Source organism: Scyliorhinus torazame, chromosome 10 (genome assembly GCF_047496885.1).
Source record: "Scyliorhinus torazame isolate Kashiwa2021f chromosome 10, sScyTor2.1, whole genome shotgun sequence".
Taxonomy (NCBI): Eukaryota; Metazoa; Chordata; class Chondrichthyes; order Carcharhiniformes; family Scyliorhinidae; genus Scyliorhinus; species Scyliorhinus torazame.
The window spans coordinates 50756421-50778326 of NC_092716.1; the positions used below are offsets into that span (position 1 = coordinate 50756421).

Genomic DNA, 21906 nt, shown 5'->3' on the forward strand with positions numbered 1-21906 from the left:
TGTTTATGTATACCTCCCTCCAGCGTAAAAAGCAATCGTTCACCACAACTTTGTGTCGACGTTATAAATTTCCCATAATTCTGAAATGTGAATATTTTATTTTCAATCGTAATCTTATCCCATGTGAATATTGTCATTGCATTATTTCAGTTTGATTGATTGAAGTTCACTTTATATATTAATTGAAATGTTTATTGTGTCTGATATATGCATATAACTGTTTTGATCAACGTACAAAATATGGCATTTCTGTGAATCAGATGTAAATTGATGTCAATTTAATTGCTGCAGGAGCCAGTTGCTTCACTACACAATGGGGCAGTTAATGGTCATATCTTGTGTAATTTCACAGACCTTTCAATTCCGGCATAATTGTGTGCATATTCAGGATATGCAGAACATATTGATTTAAAACATTTGTATGTTCATGCTTCTGTTAAACATGCAAACTAATGCTTCATGTATATAACTTGTTAATTATTAAGTGCCTACTAGTATAATTTTTTAACTGCTTTACCAGTAAGCAACTGTAAACCAATGATTTTTAACTTCCTTGGGATGATCATTGCTTTTTTAGTATTTGCCAATTGACTAGCACAAAGTTCACTTGGGAATACAAAATAATGTGTTGTTTTCTTAGTGGAGAAAAAGCATTTTCATCTCACTTTTCTTTTAATAGGTATGCACCATCCAAGAGATGGCACATAGACACAATAATGAAAGTGTTAACAACGGTAAGGGGTTTCCACATAAGGCTACAACATTTATTTTGTAAGAATCATTATATATGGGGGACTCCTGCTGGTGTAGTGGGTTAAACACTGGCCTGTCAGTTCTGGGGGCCTCAATTTGAATATTTCCCAAACTGTTGTGATGAAAATTCGGCTCTAAATGTTCTGTTTTTAAAACAAATTATAAGTTGCGACAACCTCAGCCAATTGTACTGAGTGATCTCCACAAAATGAAATCCTTTTGTTCTATTATGCAGATAGTTGTTAAAGCCTGGAATGCATTGTCACCATGTAGTCAAGGTAGTGACAACACATCTTTTAAACAAAAGAGTAGATAAACATTTAAAGTAAAGGAAAATGGAGGGGAGACAGTAGTGCAGTGAGATTAGTTTGGCATTATTTTACCCAACCAAGGTCCAGCACAGACATGATGGGTTGAATGGCCACCATGTCTGAGGCTTCAGGCATGTTTTCACCCTTCAGCTCATAGCAGAACTGGTGTGTGCGGTGTTGGAACTAGTGGTTGTTGAAGATGTAAGTACTGGACATTTTGGAGCTTGATTAATCTAGTAGAGAAACATCTAAACAAATGATCTATTGTATTTGTCAATGTTTGAACCTCAGTTGTACATAGCTGCACTTTGATAGCACACCTCTGAATTCTGTTGAACATTAATGGATGTGCTGTAGGGGGGAGGTTTTAATGAGACCTAAAAGTGCATATTCCAGATTACTATGGTTACAAGCTATATAATGTTAAGCTTCTTGTAGCATTTTCGTTCATGCAATTTTAAGACATTGGAAAATATCTTTAGCAACCTGGCACAATGGACTAGCTTGTTTTGATGGTAGAAGTCAATCTTGAATTTCAGCTTATTCTAGAGAAATATTTTAATATAAGGACAACCTCAAAATGCAAACTTCCCAAGGAAGCACGTGCACTTTTCTTTTGATTTGGGGTACTATTTCATCACTGAACAGAATACAAGATTTGGAACTGGGCTGATGTGCATTGAGCTTGTAGACTAAAACACCGCTTTAACCTTCAGCCCCACTGGTATATGGTCAAGTCTGTCATGCTGAGGGGAATTTGAACACCCAAAACTTTAGGTTGAATGTTTAAAATTTCAAAGATCTCAAACCTGAGACCAACCTACTTTAGCCTGCCCACTTCAGATTTTAACTGAGCTAGGACAGGGTTGTTGGACAACCAACTCACTCCCAGGAGGTGGATTGCTGGTTTGAAGATTTAAATGAGACTATGTCCTGCATATTTTAGTGGCATCATGCTGCTGAGATTTGTGGGCCCCTGGAGGTTCAAGAGCTGTGGAAGAGGCAAGTGCATTTTTTAGCACTGATTGTGGGTCAAGTGGAACAGAACTATTTTCCCTTCATTATATCTACCCCAGCAAATATCTAGAGATTCACTTGAACACAAACACCATACAAAAAGTTTGAAATTAATTTCCTCATGTCATACATTATTGGTAGGCAATTTAATATTGAGTAAGGAAAGTTTGATTAGTTAGGGAAATATGTTAATTAACATTGGCGCTATAATTTTAGTTTAAAAAAAAAAAACAGACTAAATTGCATGTCAGCTAACGAAAGTGTCACCAATAATGGATTCTATTGGCTTGCTGATCTATGCAATTAAATCAACTATGTTCTCTCTCAGTATTTTTCCACTGGTGCAAATCCACTATTGTTAATTTGGCCTTGATGCCTCTGCAGGGCAGAGAAGTTGGAGGCCTTTGGCTCTCCAACTGCTACAAGTGCCCTTTGTCCAGGGACTGCATAGGTATGATTCTGCTGAGACTTCTCATTTCAATTTGTTTAAAGATGTAACAGTGTCAATACACAGCTCCTGGCTATGGTAGTTTTCAGCAGTTGACAGTAATTTTTATTTATATAGATCCTGCATAAGGAAAGGGTCCAGTGCACTTCTGAATAATAATAGAGACAAAAATTGGTATCGAACTAAACAAGGTGATATTAGAATGGAGGACTTGGTTAAAGAACTTACCTTAAAGGATGCAATAGGCAGAGGAGTGCGAGGAGGAAATTATGACCAAAGATCTAGTTGGCTAAAGGCATGACTACTATTGGTGGTGAAAAGAAAGTGGGGATCATCAAGGCCAGAGTTGTAGAAACTCTCTAGTGTTCTGAGGGTTTGAGGGCTGGAAGTGGTTCGAGATGGGGAGGATTAAGATCATGAAGGGACTCTTAACATGATGCTAAGAATTTTAAATGAGATGCTTTGGGGAAACCAGAAGCCATTGTGGGTTAAAGCAAATTAATGCAGATGCTGGAATCTGAAACAAAAGCAGCAAACACTGGATAAGCTCAGCAGGTCTGGCAGCATCTATGTAGAGAAAAGGGAGCCAACGTTTTCTCTCCATAGATGCTGCCAGGCCTGCTGAGATTGTCCAGTATTTTCTGTTTCTGAGCCAATACAGGTTGGTCTTCATGGGTGAACGGGCTTGGTGTGGGATAGGATACCTTTGTTTGAAATTTTCATGCTGCTTCGTTTCCTGCAATGCATGTTGTTTTTGCCCCCAAATCTTAAGTCTAATACACAACATGTGTTTAAAGGTATTTAAAGATTGAAAAGTATTTTTCCCTGTAAAAACCAGTGTTACAATGGTCCTTGGCTTTTCTCTACTTCCATTTTAGGCTGGCAGTTATGTGAGAGATGATGCAGTGCCCAATTTGATCCAGTTGATCACAAACAGTGTTGAAATGCATGCCTATACAGTGCAGAAACTTTACAAAGCCGTCCTGGAAGATATCTCTCAGGTATAACATTTTAAAACCACAAAAAGCACAGTTGCTATTTTTAACCGTCTAATTGTTTGAAAGCTGGTTTACAAACTAATTGAACAATGTTTGACTAATGTTTGTGTTTATTTGTTTTTTGCACTGATTTCAAGATAAAATTGAGCAATTTTATTCTAAAAGTCCAGTCACAAATATTGCGCCTTTCAGTTGTACATACTTTGGGTTTTGTGTTAGTATTCATAGATAACGAGACTGAATTAATTGCATTCCCAGTCGAAGGCTGTTGCAGCTAGAATTGGTGTTTGATATTTTGGCAATGGTAATGTTTTGTCTTTGTCATTTCAAGATTTGTTTGCTATTTCATCTATATTGTTGTAATTCAGAAAGCTTTGAATCTTTTGCTTGGACCTGTTCTGACACGTAGTTTAATGTGGGTAACTGTTGGAGTAATTGGAATGGAAGTGTTTTTTAAATAGAATCATGAAAGAAACCATTCAGCCCACCTAAACTCATTTATTTAGCAACTTAATTCTTCCCTCCTAGTATCTAGTTGCAATCTAAACAATGTGTCTTTGTCCCTGTTATCTTGCCTGGCAGATTATTTTGTACATTTCTGAATATTAATTTCAAACTGATTTTACACTAATTTCCAGTTATGTCCTCTGATCTCACATAGATACATCAAAAATAGAAGCAGAAGGAGGCCAATTTGGCCCTTCAAGCCTGCTCAACCATTCATTATGATCATGGCTGATCATAAGACCATAAGACAGAGGAGCAGAATTAGGCCACTTGGCCCATCGAGACTGCTCCGCCATTCAATCATGGCTGATATTTTCTCATCCCCATTCTCCTGCATTCTCCCCATAACCCCTGATCCCCTTAATAATCAAGAATCTATCTATCTCTGTCTTAAAGACACTCAGTGATTTGGCCTCCACAGCAAAGAGTTCCACAGATTCACCACCCTCTGGCTGAAGAACTTCCTCCTCATCTATGTTTTAAAGGATTGTCCCTTTAGTCTGAGATTGTCCCCTCTGGTTCTAGTTTTTCATACAAGTGGAAACATCCTCTCCACATCCACTCTATCCAGGCCTCGCAGTATCCTGTAAGTTTCAATAGGATCCCCCCTCATCCTTCTAAACTCCAACGAGTACAGACCCAGAGTCCTCAACCGTTCCTCATACAACGAGCTCTTCATTCCAGGGATCATTCTTGTGAACCTCCTCTGGACCCTTTCCTCCTTTAGATGCAGGGCCCAGAACTGCTCACAATACTCCAAATGGGGTCTGACCAGAGCCTTATACAGCCTCAGAAGTACTCTACTGGGAACCCACCCGAGCCCTGGGCCTTTCCTGCCTGCATCGCCCCCATACTCTCCATCACCTTCCTCAGCCTGACTGGGGCCCCTAATCCCTGCACCAACTCCTCGTTCACCCTGTGAAACTCTAGCCCATCCAGGAACCGCTGCATTCCCTCCTCCTGGGCCTCCCTCTCCGACTCATACAATCTCCTGTAGAAAGTCTCACCCCCACCAGAGTCAACACTGCAGGCTTGGGATTTTGTGAAGAGAGAATCTTATCGTGGGTTACCTCCCTTGGGGTTGCAAGAAGGAGGAGATGGGGAGGGAAGGTATCCGAGGTCTACAAGGAGCTGATTGATTGGGAGAGGGCCCATGGGGTATATAAAACGGAAATAGGAGGTGGAGGCCAGGACATGGGCTGAAGTCCTGTGGAGGGTGAATGTGTCCTCGTCGTGTGCGAGGCTAAGCCTCATTCAGTTTAAAGTAATTCACAGGGCACATATGCCCAGTGTTATGTTCGGTGTTGTGGCCATGGTAAAGATGCACACACAACATCTAGTTCTCTACTAGTAAGATAGTTTATTGACAAAATGAACACGTGGAAAGATAACTAACGAATTATAATACAAACGGTAACGATAAATGAATTCTCCTGGAGCTAATTCTAATGCGAGTGTCCCCTAATATTAGCGATATTTGTGGTGTGGGAAGATCCGGGAGTCTAGGGGGCGAGAGAGGCCGATATTTTGGCCTTTGCCTCCCTGATAGCCCAGAGACGGATCTTACTTGGATGGAGGGACTTGGAGCCACTGAAAGCGAGGTGTGGGTGGGGTGAGTGACCTGGCAAAATGCCTGAGACTGGAGAAAGTCATGTTCGCCCTGAGGGGTTTGGGTGCCCTGAGGGGGTCAGGTGATGGGTTCTCCCGGAGGTGGAAGCTGTTCATTGACTTCATTAAGGAGGATTGAGGAGGTGGGGGGGGGGGGGGCGGTTAAAATGGGGAAGGCAGGACAGGAGACGGGGATGAGAGGTGGGGGGGGTGGGGGGTTGGTTATTTATAATGTAGTAGAATTTTTAGTTTGATTTTATGAAAATACCTGAATAAAATTTTTTTTTTAAATAAATTACACATTTTGGCCTCCACTACTTTCTGTGGGACTGAATTCCACAGATTCCCCACTCCCTGAGTGCAGATGTTTCTCGTCATCTCCGTCCCAAAAGATTTACCCCTTATCCTCAAACTATAACTCCTAGTTCTGGACTCCCCCACCATCGGAAACCATCAATTCTTTCTGAATCACATCTGCCAAATCCTGTTAGAATTTTGTAAGTTTCTATGAAATCCCCTCTCACTCTTCTAAACTCCCATGAATATAGTCCGAACCGACGTGTCTCTGCTCATATGATAGTCCTGCCATCCCAGGACTCAACCTGGTAAACCTTTGCTGCACTCCCTTCATAGCAAGAACATCCTTCCTCAGATAAGGACACCAAAACTCCACAGTACTCCAGGTGTGGCCTCACCAATGCCCTACACAATTGCAGTAAATCTCTCTTCCTATACTTGGAAGTTTTCTGAAAGTCTAAATAAATCTCATCCACTGGTTCTCCCTGGTCAACTCTACTGGTTACATCTCCAAAGAATTCTTGTAGGTTTGTCAAGCATGATATTCCCTTTGTAAATCCATGCTGACTTTGTCTGATTACACCACTGTTTTCCAAATGCTGTGCTATGAGATCCTTGATAATCGACTCTAGCAACTTCCCTACTACCGACACTAGACTTACTGGTATATAATTCCCTGTTTTCTCTGTACCTCACTTTTTGAATAGCGGGGTTATATTAGCTACTCTCTAATCTGTAGGAACCATTCCAGAGTCCAAAGAATTTTGGAAATTGACCCACCAATGGATCTACTATTTCTAGGGCCACATCCTTATGTACTGTGGGATGAAGGTTATCAGGCCTGGAGAATTGTCCATCTTCAATCCTATTAATTTCTCACAAACCATTTATTTACTAATAATTTCCTTCAGCTCTTCACTAAAGCTCGTGTTTCTCAGAACTTTCGGTACATTATTCATGTCTTCCTTTGTGAAGACAGAAGCAAAGTGCGAATTTAGCTCCTCAGCCATTTCTTTGTTCCCTGTTATGAATTCCCCCGTTTCTGACTGTAAAACATTAGTTTTTATCAATCTTTTTCTCTTTACATGCCTTTTATGTACTTGCATGATTCCCCATATTTCTTTGAACTACTTAGTTTAGTTTAAATCTGTTTATTTGATTCTTAAAGTTAATCTCTTTCATTTTTCAGCCCGTCTTAAATCCTTTATGTGAGCATTTAACTGCATTTCCTATTTTTGATGCTGGTCGTATTTCAAATGTTGAGCAAATCTGCTTAACCTCATGGATTTTTGTATCCAGGTTATTGCACAGATTGGAAACATGGGGTGCTTATGTTACTGCTCAATGCTTTCATCCAGTTTGACATTATAGCATATACTGGTTTCCTGTCGACATCCATTTTTTTAACCCTGAGTTCCATTTCTACACGGATGTTTGTCAAAGCGTTCTGAAAATCTAGAATTGAATATTTTATTGGTAATCAAAAAATTATTGGTTGGTAGTCTATCCCTGGTGATATAAAAAAGTTGAGGAAGGGAAGTGTGGACTCATGACAATTCATGGTATGTTTATGTTTCGTCTGGTCATGGACTTCGAGCTGGACCCGAGTTGTTAATGCTTTTATGAAGACGACTTCTTGGGCAATGTCATGAATTTTGTGTGTAAATAAACTAAAGATATCCATTCTTCAGACTTAACTGAAGTCTAACATCTGTGCAAATACCAGCATCATCTTGTATTTATATAGTGCCCTTAATCAGTAAAACATCCCGAGACACTTCACAAGCATTTACAAGCAAAATTTAATATCAAACCACAAATGGACATATTAAGATTGACTAGTGTTGTAAAAAAGGAAAGAGAGAAAACAAGACAGAGGCTTAGGAACAGAATTCAAGAGCTCAGAGCTTTGGCAGGTGAAAGCACAGTTGCCAGTGGTGGAATGATTCAACTCAAATGTTGGAGAGGCAAGATATTCAAGAAGCCAAACTTAGCACAGAAAAATTGCAACAAGGCTGGAGGAAATTCAAGAGGGGAAGGGGCAGAGCAAAGAAAGGATTCAGTGTTGCTTAGCTGGCAGTGATTATTATGTTACTGTCAGAAGTCTTACAACACTACAGACGCTGAAAGAAGCCCTCGTACGAACGGGATATGGCGCTCGACTCATCGATCGGCAGTTCCAATGCGTCACAGCAAAAACCCGCAACGGCCTGCTAGAAGACAAACACGGGACACGACCGACAGAGTACTACCGTCCAGTACTTCCATGGAGCGGAGAAACTACAACATCTTCGCAGCCTTCACGCCATCGATGAAGATGAACATCTTGCCAAGGTTACCCCTCCACCCCCACTATTTGCCTTCGAACAACTGCGCAACCTCAAACAAACCATTGTTTGCAGCAATCTACCTAGCCTTCAGAACAGCGACCACAACCCTGCCATGGCAATCTCTGCAAGACGTGCCAGATCATCGACATGGATACCACCATTACACGTGAGAATACCACCCACCAGGTACGCGGTACATATTCGTGCAACTTGGCCAACGTTGTCTACCTCATACGCTGCAGGAAAGGATGCCCGAAGCGTGGTACATTGGCGAGACCATGCAGATGCTGCAACAACAGATGAACGGACATCGCGCGACAATCGCCAGGCAGGAATGTTCCCTTCCAGTCGTGGAACACTTCAGCAGACAAGGGCATTCAGCCTCTGATTTTCGGGTAAGCGTTCTCCAAGGCAGCCTTCAGGACGCAAGACAGCCGAGCAGAAACTTAAGAGCCAAGCTCCGCACACATGAGTACGGCCTCAACCGGGACCTTGGATTCAATTTGCATTACATTCACCCCCCACCATCTGGCCTGGGTTTGCAAAATCCTACCAACTGTCCTGGCTTGAGACAATTCACACCTCTTTAACCTGGGGTTACCCCTCTCTCTGGATCTGTAAAGACTTAATTACCTGCAAATGCTCGCATTCAAAGTATCGTCTTGCATCTTTGACATATATATATATATGTGTATGTTTCTGGAACCTACCTCTTCATTCACCTGAGGAAGGAGCAGTGCTCTGAAAGCTAGTGATCTGAAACAAACCTGTTGGACTTTAACCTGGTGTTGTAAGACTTCTTACTGCGCTCACCCCAGTCCAACACCGGCATCTCCACATTGTTACTGAGCACTAGGGTGCTGGATGAACCGGACTTGGTGTGAGTTGGGACACAGCAAAGTTTTAGATGATCTTGAGTTAACGCAAGAGTAAAATGCTGGAGGCTGACCAAAAGTGCATTAGGATAGTCAAGTCTAGAGGTCACAAAGGCACAATTGAATGTTTCAGGAGCAGATGAACTGAAGCAGCGACCAAATCGGATGATAAAGGGGTGGAAATAGGCAGTCTTAGAGATGGTACAGATTTGTAGTCAGAAGCTTGGCTTGAGGTCTGATATGACACTAAGATTGTGAACATTCTGATTCAGCCTTGCAGTTGCCAGGGAGAGGAATGGAATAGCTGGCTAGGAAAGCTGAGTTTGTAGCAGGGATTGAATACGCTGGCTTCAGTCTTTATCAATACTTGAGAGGAAATTTTCTCTTGCCCATTACTGTGTTGAACTATGGTTCCATACTCCTTTTGGGTTTTTAAAATTCAATAGCATGCCAAATTTGTAAATGAACAAAATTTAGTGCATAAAAATGTATTGAATTGTTGTTTCTAAAGATAATCAAAATTTGCTCACTGGTCGGTCATCTTTCAACAGCAACCTCTTGTGCAGGTGGGTGCTTGGTGTATGGGAGAATATGGTGACCTTCTAGTTTCTGGACAATGTGAAGAAGAGGAACCTATTCAGGTAATATTTCCTTTTCAAAACAAACTGTTAAGATAAATTCTATAAAAGTCATTAAACATTGAGTGTTTACAGTTCAGAGCATTAAATCAGCAGCGTGAGCATTCTTTGTCAAAATTATGGCCTGCAGCAGAGCAACTTCAGAACCTGATTAAGAATCAAGGCAGATATACATTTAAAATTGAGCTGCAAATTGGGAATTGCTGTCATATCTTTCAAAATTGTGTTACTTGATGTATGGTCTTGCTTTTAAAGAAACATTGCTATTGTTCTGTCATGTTTTCATACAGTTTAGTCGGATAATTCACCTTGTATGATGAAGCATTGTATTCCGTATCAATGGGGAGATCAGCAATGCGCTGGAGGCGGAATGAGCTTTGTCAAAAGTGTTGGGGTGCACATTCACTGAGATTGAAAAATTGTTGCTGGAAATATTAAATCAGAAAAATCATATTTGGACACCATTGAGCAACATGTAGTGGAGGAATGGAAAAAAACCTTGGAGCAGATCAGTCAACTGTTGATGTGTATCCCAGATCAAAATGTAGAGAGAAAGCTAGATCAATCATATTTTAAATTTCTCTGATTTCAGCTGTCAAAAATACTTTGATTTGAAATTTTGCTTGCTTCTGAAGTAATGTATTTTGCAGCGGGTGTTGAATTGTGAACCATTGGGATATTTCAGACTCTTTCTGAAAGAAATTAACTTTTTTTTTAATAAATATTTTATTGAAAATTTTTGGTCAACCAACACAGTACATTGTGCATCCTTTACACAATATTATAACAACACAAATAACAATGACCTATTTTATAAACAAAAAATGAATAAATAATAAATAACAAAAATGAAAACTAACCCTAATTGGCAACTGCCTTATCACAAGTAACACTCTCCAAAAATATAATTTAACAGTCCAATATATAATTATCTGTCGCAACGACCTATACATATTATACAGTATATATTAACAACCCTGAGAGTCCTTCTGGTTCTTCTCCCCCCCCCCCCCGATCCTGGGCTGCTGCTGCTGCCTTCTTTTTTCCATTCCATCTATCTTTCTACGAGGTATTCGACGAACAGTTGCCACCGCCTGGTGAACCCTTGAGCCGACCCCCTTAGAACGAACTTAATCCGCTCTAGCTTTATAAACCCTGCCATGTCATTTATCCAGGTCTCCACCCCCGGGGGCTTGGCTTCTTTCCACATTAACAATATCCTGCGCTGGGCTACTAGGGACGCAAAGGCCAAAACATCGGCCTCTCTCGCCTCCTGCACTCCCGGCTCTTGTGCAACCCCAAATATAGCCAACCCCCAGCTTGGTTCTACCCGGACCCCCACTACTTTTGAAAGCACCTTTGTCACCCCCATCCAAAACCCCTGTAGTGCCGGGCATGACCAAAACATATGGGTATGATTCGCTGGGCTTCTCGAGCAACTCGCACACCTATCCTCCACCCCAAAAAATTTACTGAGCCGTGCTCCAGTCATATGCGCCCTGTGTAATACCTTAAACTGAATCAGGCTTAGCCTGGCACACGAGGACGACGAGTTTACCCTGCTTAGGGCATCTGCCCACAGCCCCTCCTCGATCTCCTCCCCCAGCTCTTCTTCCCATTTCCCTTTTAGTTCATCTACCATAGTCTCCCCTTCGTCCCTCATTTCCCTATATATATCTGACACCTTACCATCCCCCACCCATGTCTTTGAGATCACTCTGTCCTGCACCTCTTGTGTCGGGAGCTGCGGGAATTCCCTCACCTGTTGCCTCGCAAAAGCCCTCAGTTGCATATACCTGAATGCATTCCCTTGGGGCAACCCATATTTCTCGGTCAGCGCTCCCAGACTCGCGAACTTCCCATCCACAAACCGATCTTTCAGTTGCGTTATTCCTGCTCTTTGCCACATTCCATATCCCCCATCCATTCCCCCCGGGGCAAACCTATGGTTGTTTCTTATCGGGGACCCCCCCCAAGGCTCCAGTCTTTCCCCTATGCCGTCTCCACTGTCCCCAAATCTTCAGTGTAGCCACCACCACCGGGCTTGTGGTGTAGTTCCTCGGTGAGAACGGCAATGGGGCTGTCACCATAGCCTGTAGGCTAGTCCCCCTACAGGATGCCCTCTCTAATCTCTTCCACGCCGCTCCCTCCTCCTCTCCCATCCACTTACTCACCATTGAAATATTAGCGGCCCAATAATACTCACTTAGGCTCGGTAGTGCCAGCCCCCCCCTATCCCTGCTACACTGTAAGAATCCCTTCCTCACTCTCGGGGTCTTCCCAGGCCACACAAAACCCATGATGCTCTTTTCAATCCTTTTTAAAAAAGCCTTCGTGATCACCACCTGGAGGCACTGAAACACAAAGAGGAACCTCGGGAGGACCACCATCTTAACCGCCTGCACCCTCCCTGCCAGTGACAGGGATACCATATCCCATCTCTTGAAATCCTCCTCCATTTGTTCCACCAACCGCGTTAAATTTAACCTATGCAATGTGCCCCAATTCTTGGCTATCTGGATCCCCAGGGAACGAAAGTCCCTTGTTACCTTCCTCAACGGTAGGTCCTCTATTTCTCTACTCTGCTCCCCTGGATGCACCACGAACAACTCACTTTTCCCCATGTTCAATTTATACCCTGAAAAATCCCCAAACTCTCCAAGTATCCGCATTATTTCTGGCATCCCCTCCGCCGGGTCTGCCTCGTATAGTAAGAAATTAACTTTCAGGAGCTGTTGAGCCTGACCAGCATTATGAAGTCAACACACTTGTTAAAATGGCCATTAATAACTATGCCTTTTCCCATTCCCAAACTAGTTCATGTTCCTTGCTGCCATGGCTTGCATTCGCTGCTTATTTAACTATCAGGAAAAAAGTTGTTACTTTTGATAAATAAAAGTAAGTACTTTTTATTGAGGCTTTGTCAGGATGTTGTTTAAGTTAATTGTTTTTTTTTAAAAGTGCAATATCGTTGCATTATGTGGAGGAGCTTCCATTATTCAATGAAATAAATGGCACATGAAATAGAGAAGTTACTCTAATAATAATAATCGCTTATTGTCACAAGTAGGCTTCAATGAAGTTACTGTGAAAAGCCCCTCGTCGCCACATTCCGGCGCCTGTTCGGGGAGGTCGGTACAGGAATTTAACCCGCGCTGCTGGCCTTGTTCTGCATTACAAGCCAGCTGTTTAGCCCACTGTGCTAAACCAGCCCCTGTACTCTACACAAATCTAAGCCTTAATTTTCTGTTACACATCAGCTGCCTAGTATAAACTTATTGCATGAGCATTTCTTTTGATTGTTCAGATTATGTAATACAATAAGTAGCTTCATTTTTTTTTAGAAGTTGGCAGTGTAAATATTACTGACTGATTTGAAAACACTGGAATAAAAATTGAAATACACAAATACCAGGACACTCAGCCCAACCAGTTTTGCTGGTGTTTACCCCTCACACATGCAATAATTCCAGTAACATTCACCCCCTTTGTTCCCATATTCTTTCACCCAGATATCTAATTAAATGTTGTTTGTTGAGATGATCTCTGTCTCTGTTCCTAATCCTGAGTGAATTCCACAGCCTACAATTCATTTTGGAAAGCAGTTTTTCCTTCTGTCTAGCATTCTAAATTTTTTTACATTTAATCTTGATACAAAGATTAGGGCTCATTCGGATTCGGGATAATATGTTTGCATGGATTGAGGATTGGTTAACTGACTAGAAACAATAAATGGTCGTTTTTTGATTGGCAAGGTGGAACCAGTGGAATGTCTCAAATGTCAGTGTTTTGGCCTTAGTTATTCTATCAGTTACTTAAATGAGGGTCTGTGTAAGGTATTTACGTTTTCTGACAATACGAAACTGGGTGGGAAAATAAGCTGAGAAGAGGGGGCAGAGGACGGAAGGGAAATTAGACCAGTTAGGTGACCAAGAAAGTGACGGATGGTGTACGATCTGGAGATGTGAAATTATCCATTTTGATTTTGGGAAAATGGAAAAACAGGTTTTTTTAAAAAAAGGTGACAGACTATTAAATGTTGGTATTGACAGATTTGGGAGTCCTTGTACATTTATCACAGCAAATTAACATGCATATACAGCAAACAATTTGGAAGGCAGATGGTATGTTTGCCTTCATTACAAGGGGATTTGGGTGCAAGAATAAGGAAGTCTTTCTGAAGTTGTTCAGGGCTTTGGTGAAACAAATTTGGAGAACACTCTGCAGTTTTGGACTCTGCTTAAAGAAGGATATACTTCCTTGGGGTGCATTGAAGTTTCACTATACTGATAACTCATGAGAGAGCTGTCCTACGAGACGAGATTGGCCCTATATTCTTTAGAGTTTAAAAGAATGAACAGTGATCTCATTCAAACGCAGTGCCAGAGAGGTTAGAAGCTATAAGAATGATCCCTGGCTGGACAGTCCAGAGCTGGGAGTCATAGCTTCATGATAAAGGGTTGGTCGTTTTTGACTGATGAGAACCTTCACTTTAGAGAGTTGTGAATCTATGGAATTGACGCCAGAGGACAGTAGTTGAATGTATTCAAGACTGAGATTGATAAAGGCAAAGAGGCCAAGGATATGGGGATATGATTGGAAAATAAATTGCATGGGGTAGCAGGATTGGGGGTCTACGCTTCCTCTTATTTTATCTCTTGCGTTCTATCTATAATGCCACATTCTTGACTGTCTTGGTTGGAGACAAAGTATTTTTGCTACTTCACCCAATGGCTATAATCTATGTGGTGTTGTTGCACATCAGCAAGCCCCAACATGTGCAGCTTTCAACTTCTGACAAAGACTGTTATAGAACAGGAGGCCCTCAGGCTTGCAACACGGTTGATACCTGGAACCGCATTATAAATCGAAACACTAAGTTGGAACTGATTTCCCCATAGGAACGATGTTAAAATAGGCGGTGGTTCTGTCGGCAGGCCAAGTACCATTTTTCCCCAGGCTCATTTGGGGTCAGCAACCCAATACTGTACTCCTGGATAAAAGCAAATTACTGCAAATGCTGGAAACTGAAACAAAAACAATAAGTGGTGGACAATCTCAGCCGTCTGACAGCATCTGTGGAGAGCATCTGTACTCCTGGATGCTCGATTATTTGACTGTTTCTCCAACCCTACCTGAGGCATTTGAAAAGAAACCATTTAATATGTTGGTTACTAATCGTCGTATGTTACTAAGTTCCAAGTGTGTTTTGGCCAAAACTACAGGAAACTCCTGTAGAAATGCTACCCTGTGCTATCGGAGGATAGCAATGATCTAAGCATTTGGAATAGTAAAACATATCAAATTTTTAACTGATGTCAATTCATTCCGAACAATTTAATTTAGCCAAAACTCATGTTCCACCGTGGATTAAAAATTCAGAACCAACGTCATAATTTGAAACTGTCAATTCATAAACATCGTAAGTGTCATATGTCGTAACTCGAATATTCGTAAGGTCAAGGACACTAATTAGGAGTGAAAATCCTGGCTGGCTTTCCCTTCCATGCTGTTTAATAATTATTTCAAAGGGAATTGTTATTCTAGTCTAGTTCTTGAACCAATATGTTGCCAAAAAAAAGTAATATTTAACTGGGGTGGGGGAAAATATGTAGGTCAGAAATGGCTAGCAAAATGCACCAGTTTGCATTCTTTTCGTACTACTATGTTTGAGGAAAAATGCTTCATTGCTGATTTAATCTTGTATTTAAGAAAAAAACCTCTTGAGGAGATTATCTTCTGAGCCCTTTTAATTGGAGTGTCATGGTGGTTCATATACCGCTTGTTATTTATCATGCTACACACTTCGCAAAGTAAAAAATAATCATCTCGGACTAAACTGTTCTGACATGATTGAAGTGTGGCAAGATATATTTTTGTTGCATTATCCAGTGGAAAAGATTTGAAGCTGGCTATTCAATTCTTTCCTGACCAATCCCATCATCTTCCACTCACAGTAAACTTGTTCAATATTCTACTACTCCCATTTTAACCCATACTCTCGCACCTGGTCCTGCTCATCTTTTTATTTATTTGCTTGTGGAATGTGATCGTCGGCTAGGCCAGTGTTTTATTGCAGATTTCTGATTGACCTTGAGAAGTCGTGGTGAGCTGCCTTGAACCGCTGCAATCCATGTAATAAGGTACACACAGTGCAGCGCTGTTAGGAAGGGAGTTCTGAGATTTTGGCCCAGCGACAATGAAGAAACTGCAAAAAAGTTGTTGGCCAATCAGAACATTTCCAAATTAAAAATTTTCATTAAAGTAAAAATACTGCAGATGCCGGAAATCTGAAATAAAAACAGGAAAATCTCAGTAAGTCCGTCAGCATCCATGGAGAGAGAAGACTGTTAATGTTTCGAGGTCCATATAAGAAGTCATGCAGACTCAACGTTAACCCAGGTTCTCTCTCCACAGATAGAACCATAGAAAAATTACAGCAAAGAAGGAGGCCATTTGGCCCATCTTGTCCATGCCAGCCCAAGGACACCCAGGTGCCCATTCTAATCTCACCTTCCTGCACCTGGTCCATAGCCCTGTAGTTTACAGCACTTTAGAGGCAGATCCAGGTACTTTAAAGAGTTTAGGGGCTCTGTCTCTTCTCCCATCTCGGGCAGCGAATTCCAGACAGCCACTACCCTCTGCGTAAAAACATCCTTCTTCGTGTCCCCTCTACACCATCTGCCACTTGAATCTATGTTCCCTGGTTCTAGAATTCTCTGCCAAGGGAAACAATTTTATTTGTCCACTCTCTTCCCCTCATAATTTTGTACATCTCTGCTGCCAACCTGATGTATTTTTCAAGCATTTTCAGTTTTGTTTGAAATTTTCATTCTCCGGTTTAAATCCCATCATGATTTTGCCACTTCCCGTGCTTGTAACCGACAGTAATCCTCACTTGTGCTACCGTTCCTAATGCCCTGTCATCTTGTATATTTCACCCTCATTCACAGCCTTTCGCCACCATCACTGGACTCCCAGAATACTTGCCCAGGGCCATCCGGAGCGGCGCTGTTACCAACGCCCTCAACCCCGACCCTCTACACCAACACTCCTCCATTCTAACCCATTGGGACTCTTTCCCCCACGCAGCCTTTCAACCCAACTCCTCACCTTTTCGGCATTCGCCCCCCCAGTAGTAATATAATAAATTCGGGAGGTCCAACCCTACTCTTCCCCCATAAATGAAGTGATCGACTTGTCCACTTTCTTCAAAAATGCCTTCGGCAAAAAGACCGGCAGGCACTGAAATAGAAAGCGAAATCGCTGCAACACATTCATTTTAATTGCCTGTTATATTTTAAATAATGACTTATCTAAAATATATAGTCTTGTTGAAAGATGAACTATTTAATGAGTAACAAAATAATAAACTCAATACTAAATTAGCTATAAAGAATTAAAGTGCAGTACAGATAACTATATAACGATACACTATTTTAACAAACTAGTTCTAACTTCTCTCACTCTAGCTATTCTATGTCTAGCTTGTTCACTGTTCTGGATCACACTCTAACTTACTAAAAAGAGCGGGAATCCAGTTCTTATAGTATCTGACTAAGACATCTCGCATTGAAATGACTGTACTGCATTTACATACATTGATCATGTATATTGATATCCGAATATCACTACAGCCTGCACCTGACTTGCCAGTGACAGAGGGAGGCTATTCCACCGTGCCAAATCCGCTTTCACCCTCCACCAAGCCAGTACCTACAGAGCTCTCCTCCCCCCACCCCCCCCCCCCCCCCGCACCACCTGCACCCCCAAATACATGCAGTGAGTTGCTGCCCTGTGAAATGGCAGCCCTCCCACTCCCAGCTGGGACACTACAAAATATTCACTCTTTTCCAGGTTTAATTTATATCCTGAAAAACACCTGTGGGAGAAGTCCCATTATGTTCCCCATTGATGCACTTGCCCCTAATATATATAGCAATAAATTGTCTGCATACAGAGACACCCTATGTTTCCCATCGCTGCCTCAAACATTCCCACCATCAGCGGCGCCAATTTATCCTTAAATTTCTTGTAATACTCCACTGGGAAGCCATCTGGCCCTGCCATCTTCCCTGATTGCATCCTCCCAATTGCCTCCTTTACCTCCTTTTCCCCCATCAACCTCTCAAGTTTAGCCCTGTCTTCCTTCTCCAGCCTCGGATACTCCAATCCGTCCAGAAACTCTTCTTCCCCTGATCCTCCCCTGGTGGCTACAACCTATACAAATTTTCATAAAACTCCTCAAACACCTTATTAATCTGGTCCAGGGCCACCACCAATTTTCCCTTCCAAACTCGCAACTTGACAATTTCGCTCGCCGCCGCCTCCCTCTGAAGTTGGGCTACCAGCCTTATCCCCATACTCTTAAATCACTCACCTTGCCAGCCTCAGTTGGCACACTGCCTTCCCCGTGGACAACCGATCAAAGCTAGCCTGTAGCTCCCTCCTTCTGTCCAAAAGTGCCGGGTCTGCATCCCCCACCTACCTCCTGTCCGTCTCCAACATCTCATCTATCAGTCTTTGACGCTCTTCCCCCTCCTCTTTATCCACCTTGACCTTAAATTATATCACCTCCCCCCTCACTACTGCCTTTAGGCCTCCCACACCATGGCCTGCGATAATTCCCCAGTACAGTTAAAGCCCGCATGCTCATCAATTACCGTCCCAATCTTCTCGCAAAAACTTTGGTCCCCCAGCAGCTTCACGTCCATTCTCCACCCCGGTCTCTGCACTACCCTCTTCTCCAGGACCATGTCCACCCAATGTGGACATGATCCAAAATTGCTATCGCCAAATACTCTGACCCCCTAACCCAAGCCAAGAGCGCCACCCTCCGGACTGGGCAAGCGAGCGCGGCTGTGGCCTGTCCAACCTTGGCTCTTGCACCAAATTCCAATCACCTCCCACTATTAGCTCGTGTGAATCCAAGTCCGGAATGGCTGCCTCACAATACCTGCATCATCCCAGTTAGGGCCATGCACACTTGGCAATGCCACCAACTTCCTCTCCAACGCCCTATTACCATCACACATCAACCCCCACTGATCCGCCGCCACCTTCTCCATCTGGAACCTCCTTCCGACCAAAACTGCTATCCCCCTGCACTCTGCTGTCAAACACCGAATGAAATACTTGGATCACCCAGCCCTTCCTGAGCCTCCCCTGATCTTTCACCTCCAGAAGAGTCTCCTGTAGTATGACTATGTCGGCCTTTAAGCTTTTTAGGTGCACAAACACCCTCAACTTCTTCACTGCCCCCCACCCCCCCCCCCCCCCCCCCCCCCCACCCCACGCGCGCACACACCACACAACCTCTCACGTTCACGTTCCACGTAACCATCCTGACGGTGTCTCTCATTCTCCCCCCCCCTCCCACCCTGTCCGTCATTGTCATAACTTGTCCCCCCCCCCCCCCCCCCGTCAGTCATTGTCATAACTTGCCCCACCCCCCCCCCCACCCCACCCCCCGTGTCTACTATGTACGTACTGTGTACTTTCCTCGGCCACAGAAAAATACTTTTCACTGTACTTCGGTACATGTGACAACACATCAAATCATCATCATCACTTTTCACACCCCCTAGGCCCATCAGAACCTGCTCAACCAGGTTCCAATGACCGCAGCACCTCCCCCCAATTGCTAGTGTGGAGGCCCATACCCAGGCCCCACTCCTCTCCAATCCCCTCCCTCTACTCGGTCCCCTTCAAACAAACAAACCCAGTGCAAGCGCATAAACCCCAGAATACCGTCATTGTAAAAAATCCCAATTCCTACCTTATTCAAATAGGCAACTTCACCCCATTTAACACATATAACAATATGAAATTTAAAAAAATAGAAATATATACAATCTTCCATCCCTCTACTTTCAGTCCAAGACTAATCCTCTGTTCCATTTCTCACTTCTGCCCCAGTCCTTCTACCTTCACACTGCCGCTTCCACCGCCTCAAAATAAAAGTCTTGGAGTTATAGGTCACCCTCAACTTAGCTTGGTACACTACACCGAACTGCGCACCGTTGTTATACAGTGCCATCTTCACTCAGCCAAAGGCCGCCCTCCTCGCTAACTCCATGGTTAAGTCCTGGTATATACATATACCATCTCTAGCCCAATGTACCTCTCACTTTTGCTTTGCTCAACTCGGGGCCTTCTCCTTCATGTGATACCTAAGGAAACAAATAATCAGCGCTCTTGCGGCTCATTCGCCTTCGGTTTAGGCCTCAACGACCGATGAGCCCGAGCCAGTACGTACCAGGAGGGATCTTCCCCCTCCTCCAACATCTTGGCAAGTACTCTGTCAGCCTCGGGCCCTCCAACCCTTCGGGCAGGCCCCACGATCCTCAGATTTTGCCGAGATCTGTTTTCCAGATTCTCCACCGTGGCTCGCAGACCTTTGTTGGCCTCCACCACCCTCTGCAGCTCCTCACCCATCGAAGTGAGCTGATCGTTATGTTGAAACGAGGCCTCCACTCCCTTCAGTCTCTCTCCCTACTCCTGCACCTCAGCCGATGTCCTCTACACCACCGCCTTCACCAGGGCATTACGTCCTCCACCAGCACCCTCAATGCCGCCATCATCTCCTTCCTCATCACTTCCATGTGCTTTGCAAACCGTTTCAAATTCCAAAATAATCACCTCGTCATCTTTTCTGCCGTGAACAGTGTGACTCCACCTAGTGACCCAGCCTCCACCAGCTTTGCAGTTGCCGAGCTGACCCTTTCACTCGAGAGCGAACATTCACTCGCCCCCTTCACGGTGGCTTTCCTTGATTTTTGGACATCCTCCTTCCTCATGCCTTCCTGCACTTGTTCAATGCAAAATTGCCCCTGGGACCGGGTGTCAAACTCTAAAAAAATCAAGCCTCGAGCAGGAGCCGCCCAACATGCAACTTCCTCCTACATGCCACCACCGGACGTGGCCATTTATTCTCACTGGGGTTTCACTTGTCTCCTCGTACAAAAACAAAACTAGACACCCGCGCAAACCGATGTTCCAAGTTGAAATACCCTCACAAATAGCATCAGCGTGCTTTATGGCACTTGTATACCTTGGCATCGCAAGTGCACATCCAAATACTATGAAAATGTTATGAGGGTCTCTGCCTCCACCGCCTTTCCGGGCAGTGAGTTCTAGACTCTCACCACCCTCTGGGTGAAAATGCTTTTCTGCTCATCCCCGCTAAACCTCCTCTTACCGTAAATCCATGATTTACGAGGCATTGATCCCTCCACCAAGGGGAAAGGTTTCTTCCTGTTTTCTCTATGCCCCTTGTAATTTTATACGTCTCAATTCATGTGCCCCCTCACTCTCCTCTGCTCCAAGGAAAACAACCCCATTCTATCGCTTCATAGCTAAAACTCTCCAGCCCAGGCCACATCCTGGTAAACTCTTCATCCTGGTGCTGTCGCATCCCTCCTATAATGTGGATTCCAGAACTCTACACAATACTCTAGCTGTGGCCTAACCAACATTTTTTTACTGTTCAAGCATAACCTCCCTGCTCTTAAACTCTGTGCCTTGGCTAACAAAGGAAAATAGACCTCCTTAGAATATGCCTCCTTAATCACTATATCCACCTGTCTTGCTACCTTAAGGGACCAGTGTACATGAACACCAAGGTCCCTCTGATCTCTGTGCTTCCCAGGGTCCTGCCATTCATCATGTATTCCCTTGCCTTGTTTGTCCTGTCCAAATACATCACCTCACACTTATCTGGATTGATTCCATTTACATTGACCACATCTGACCAGCCTATCTATATCCTCCTGTAATCTAAGGCTATTCTCTTCACTATTCACCACATGTAGTTGATTCTTTTATCTATGAAACTGTTCAATGAGTGTCTTTTATAGCATTTAGTGGTTTTCTTTTAAATTTCCTTGCTCCCATTTGTAAAACATGCTTCAGATTTTTGATTCATCATCCCAACTTTACAATGAGAATGAAGGAGAAGTGCTTTGAAAATGCTTTCTTAAGTTATTCATTTGAACTTATCTTTCTTGAACTGATTAAAAATAATTTCATTTGAATGTAGTTGCACTTCAGATGTGTTCCTGTTTTGGAATGATGAGATAGGAATTGGACTTGTAAGAGGGTTTAGCAAAATAATTTAATGATG

At 43.1% G+C, this 21906-nt stretch overlaps 1 protein-coding gene across 3 annotated transcripts in view; it reads left to right on the forward strand.

Annotated features, from left to right (window-relative positions):
* ap1g1 (adaptor related protein complex 1 subunit gamma 1) overlaps positions 1-21906 on the forward strand; it is a 198033-nt gene that overhangs the window by 107846 nt on the left and 68281 nt on the right. For all 3 annotated transcript variants that reach the window (XM_072518091.1, XM_072518089.1, XM_072518090.1), the window contains exons 13-15: positions 680-734; positions 3408-3530; positions 9696-9785. In XM_072518091.1, coding sequence (XP_072374192.1) covers positions 680-734; positions 3408-3530; positions 9696-9785 — 268 coding nt within the window. The remainder of the gene's footprint in view (positions 1-679; positions 735-3407; positions 3531-9695; positions 9786-21906) is intronic.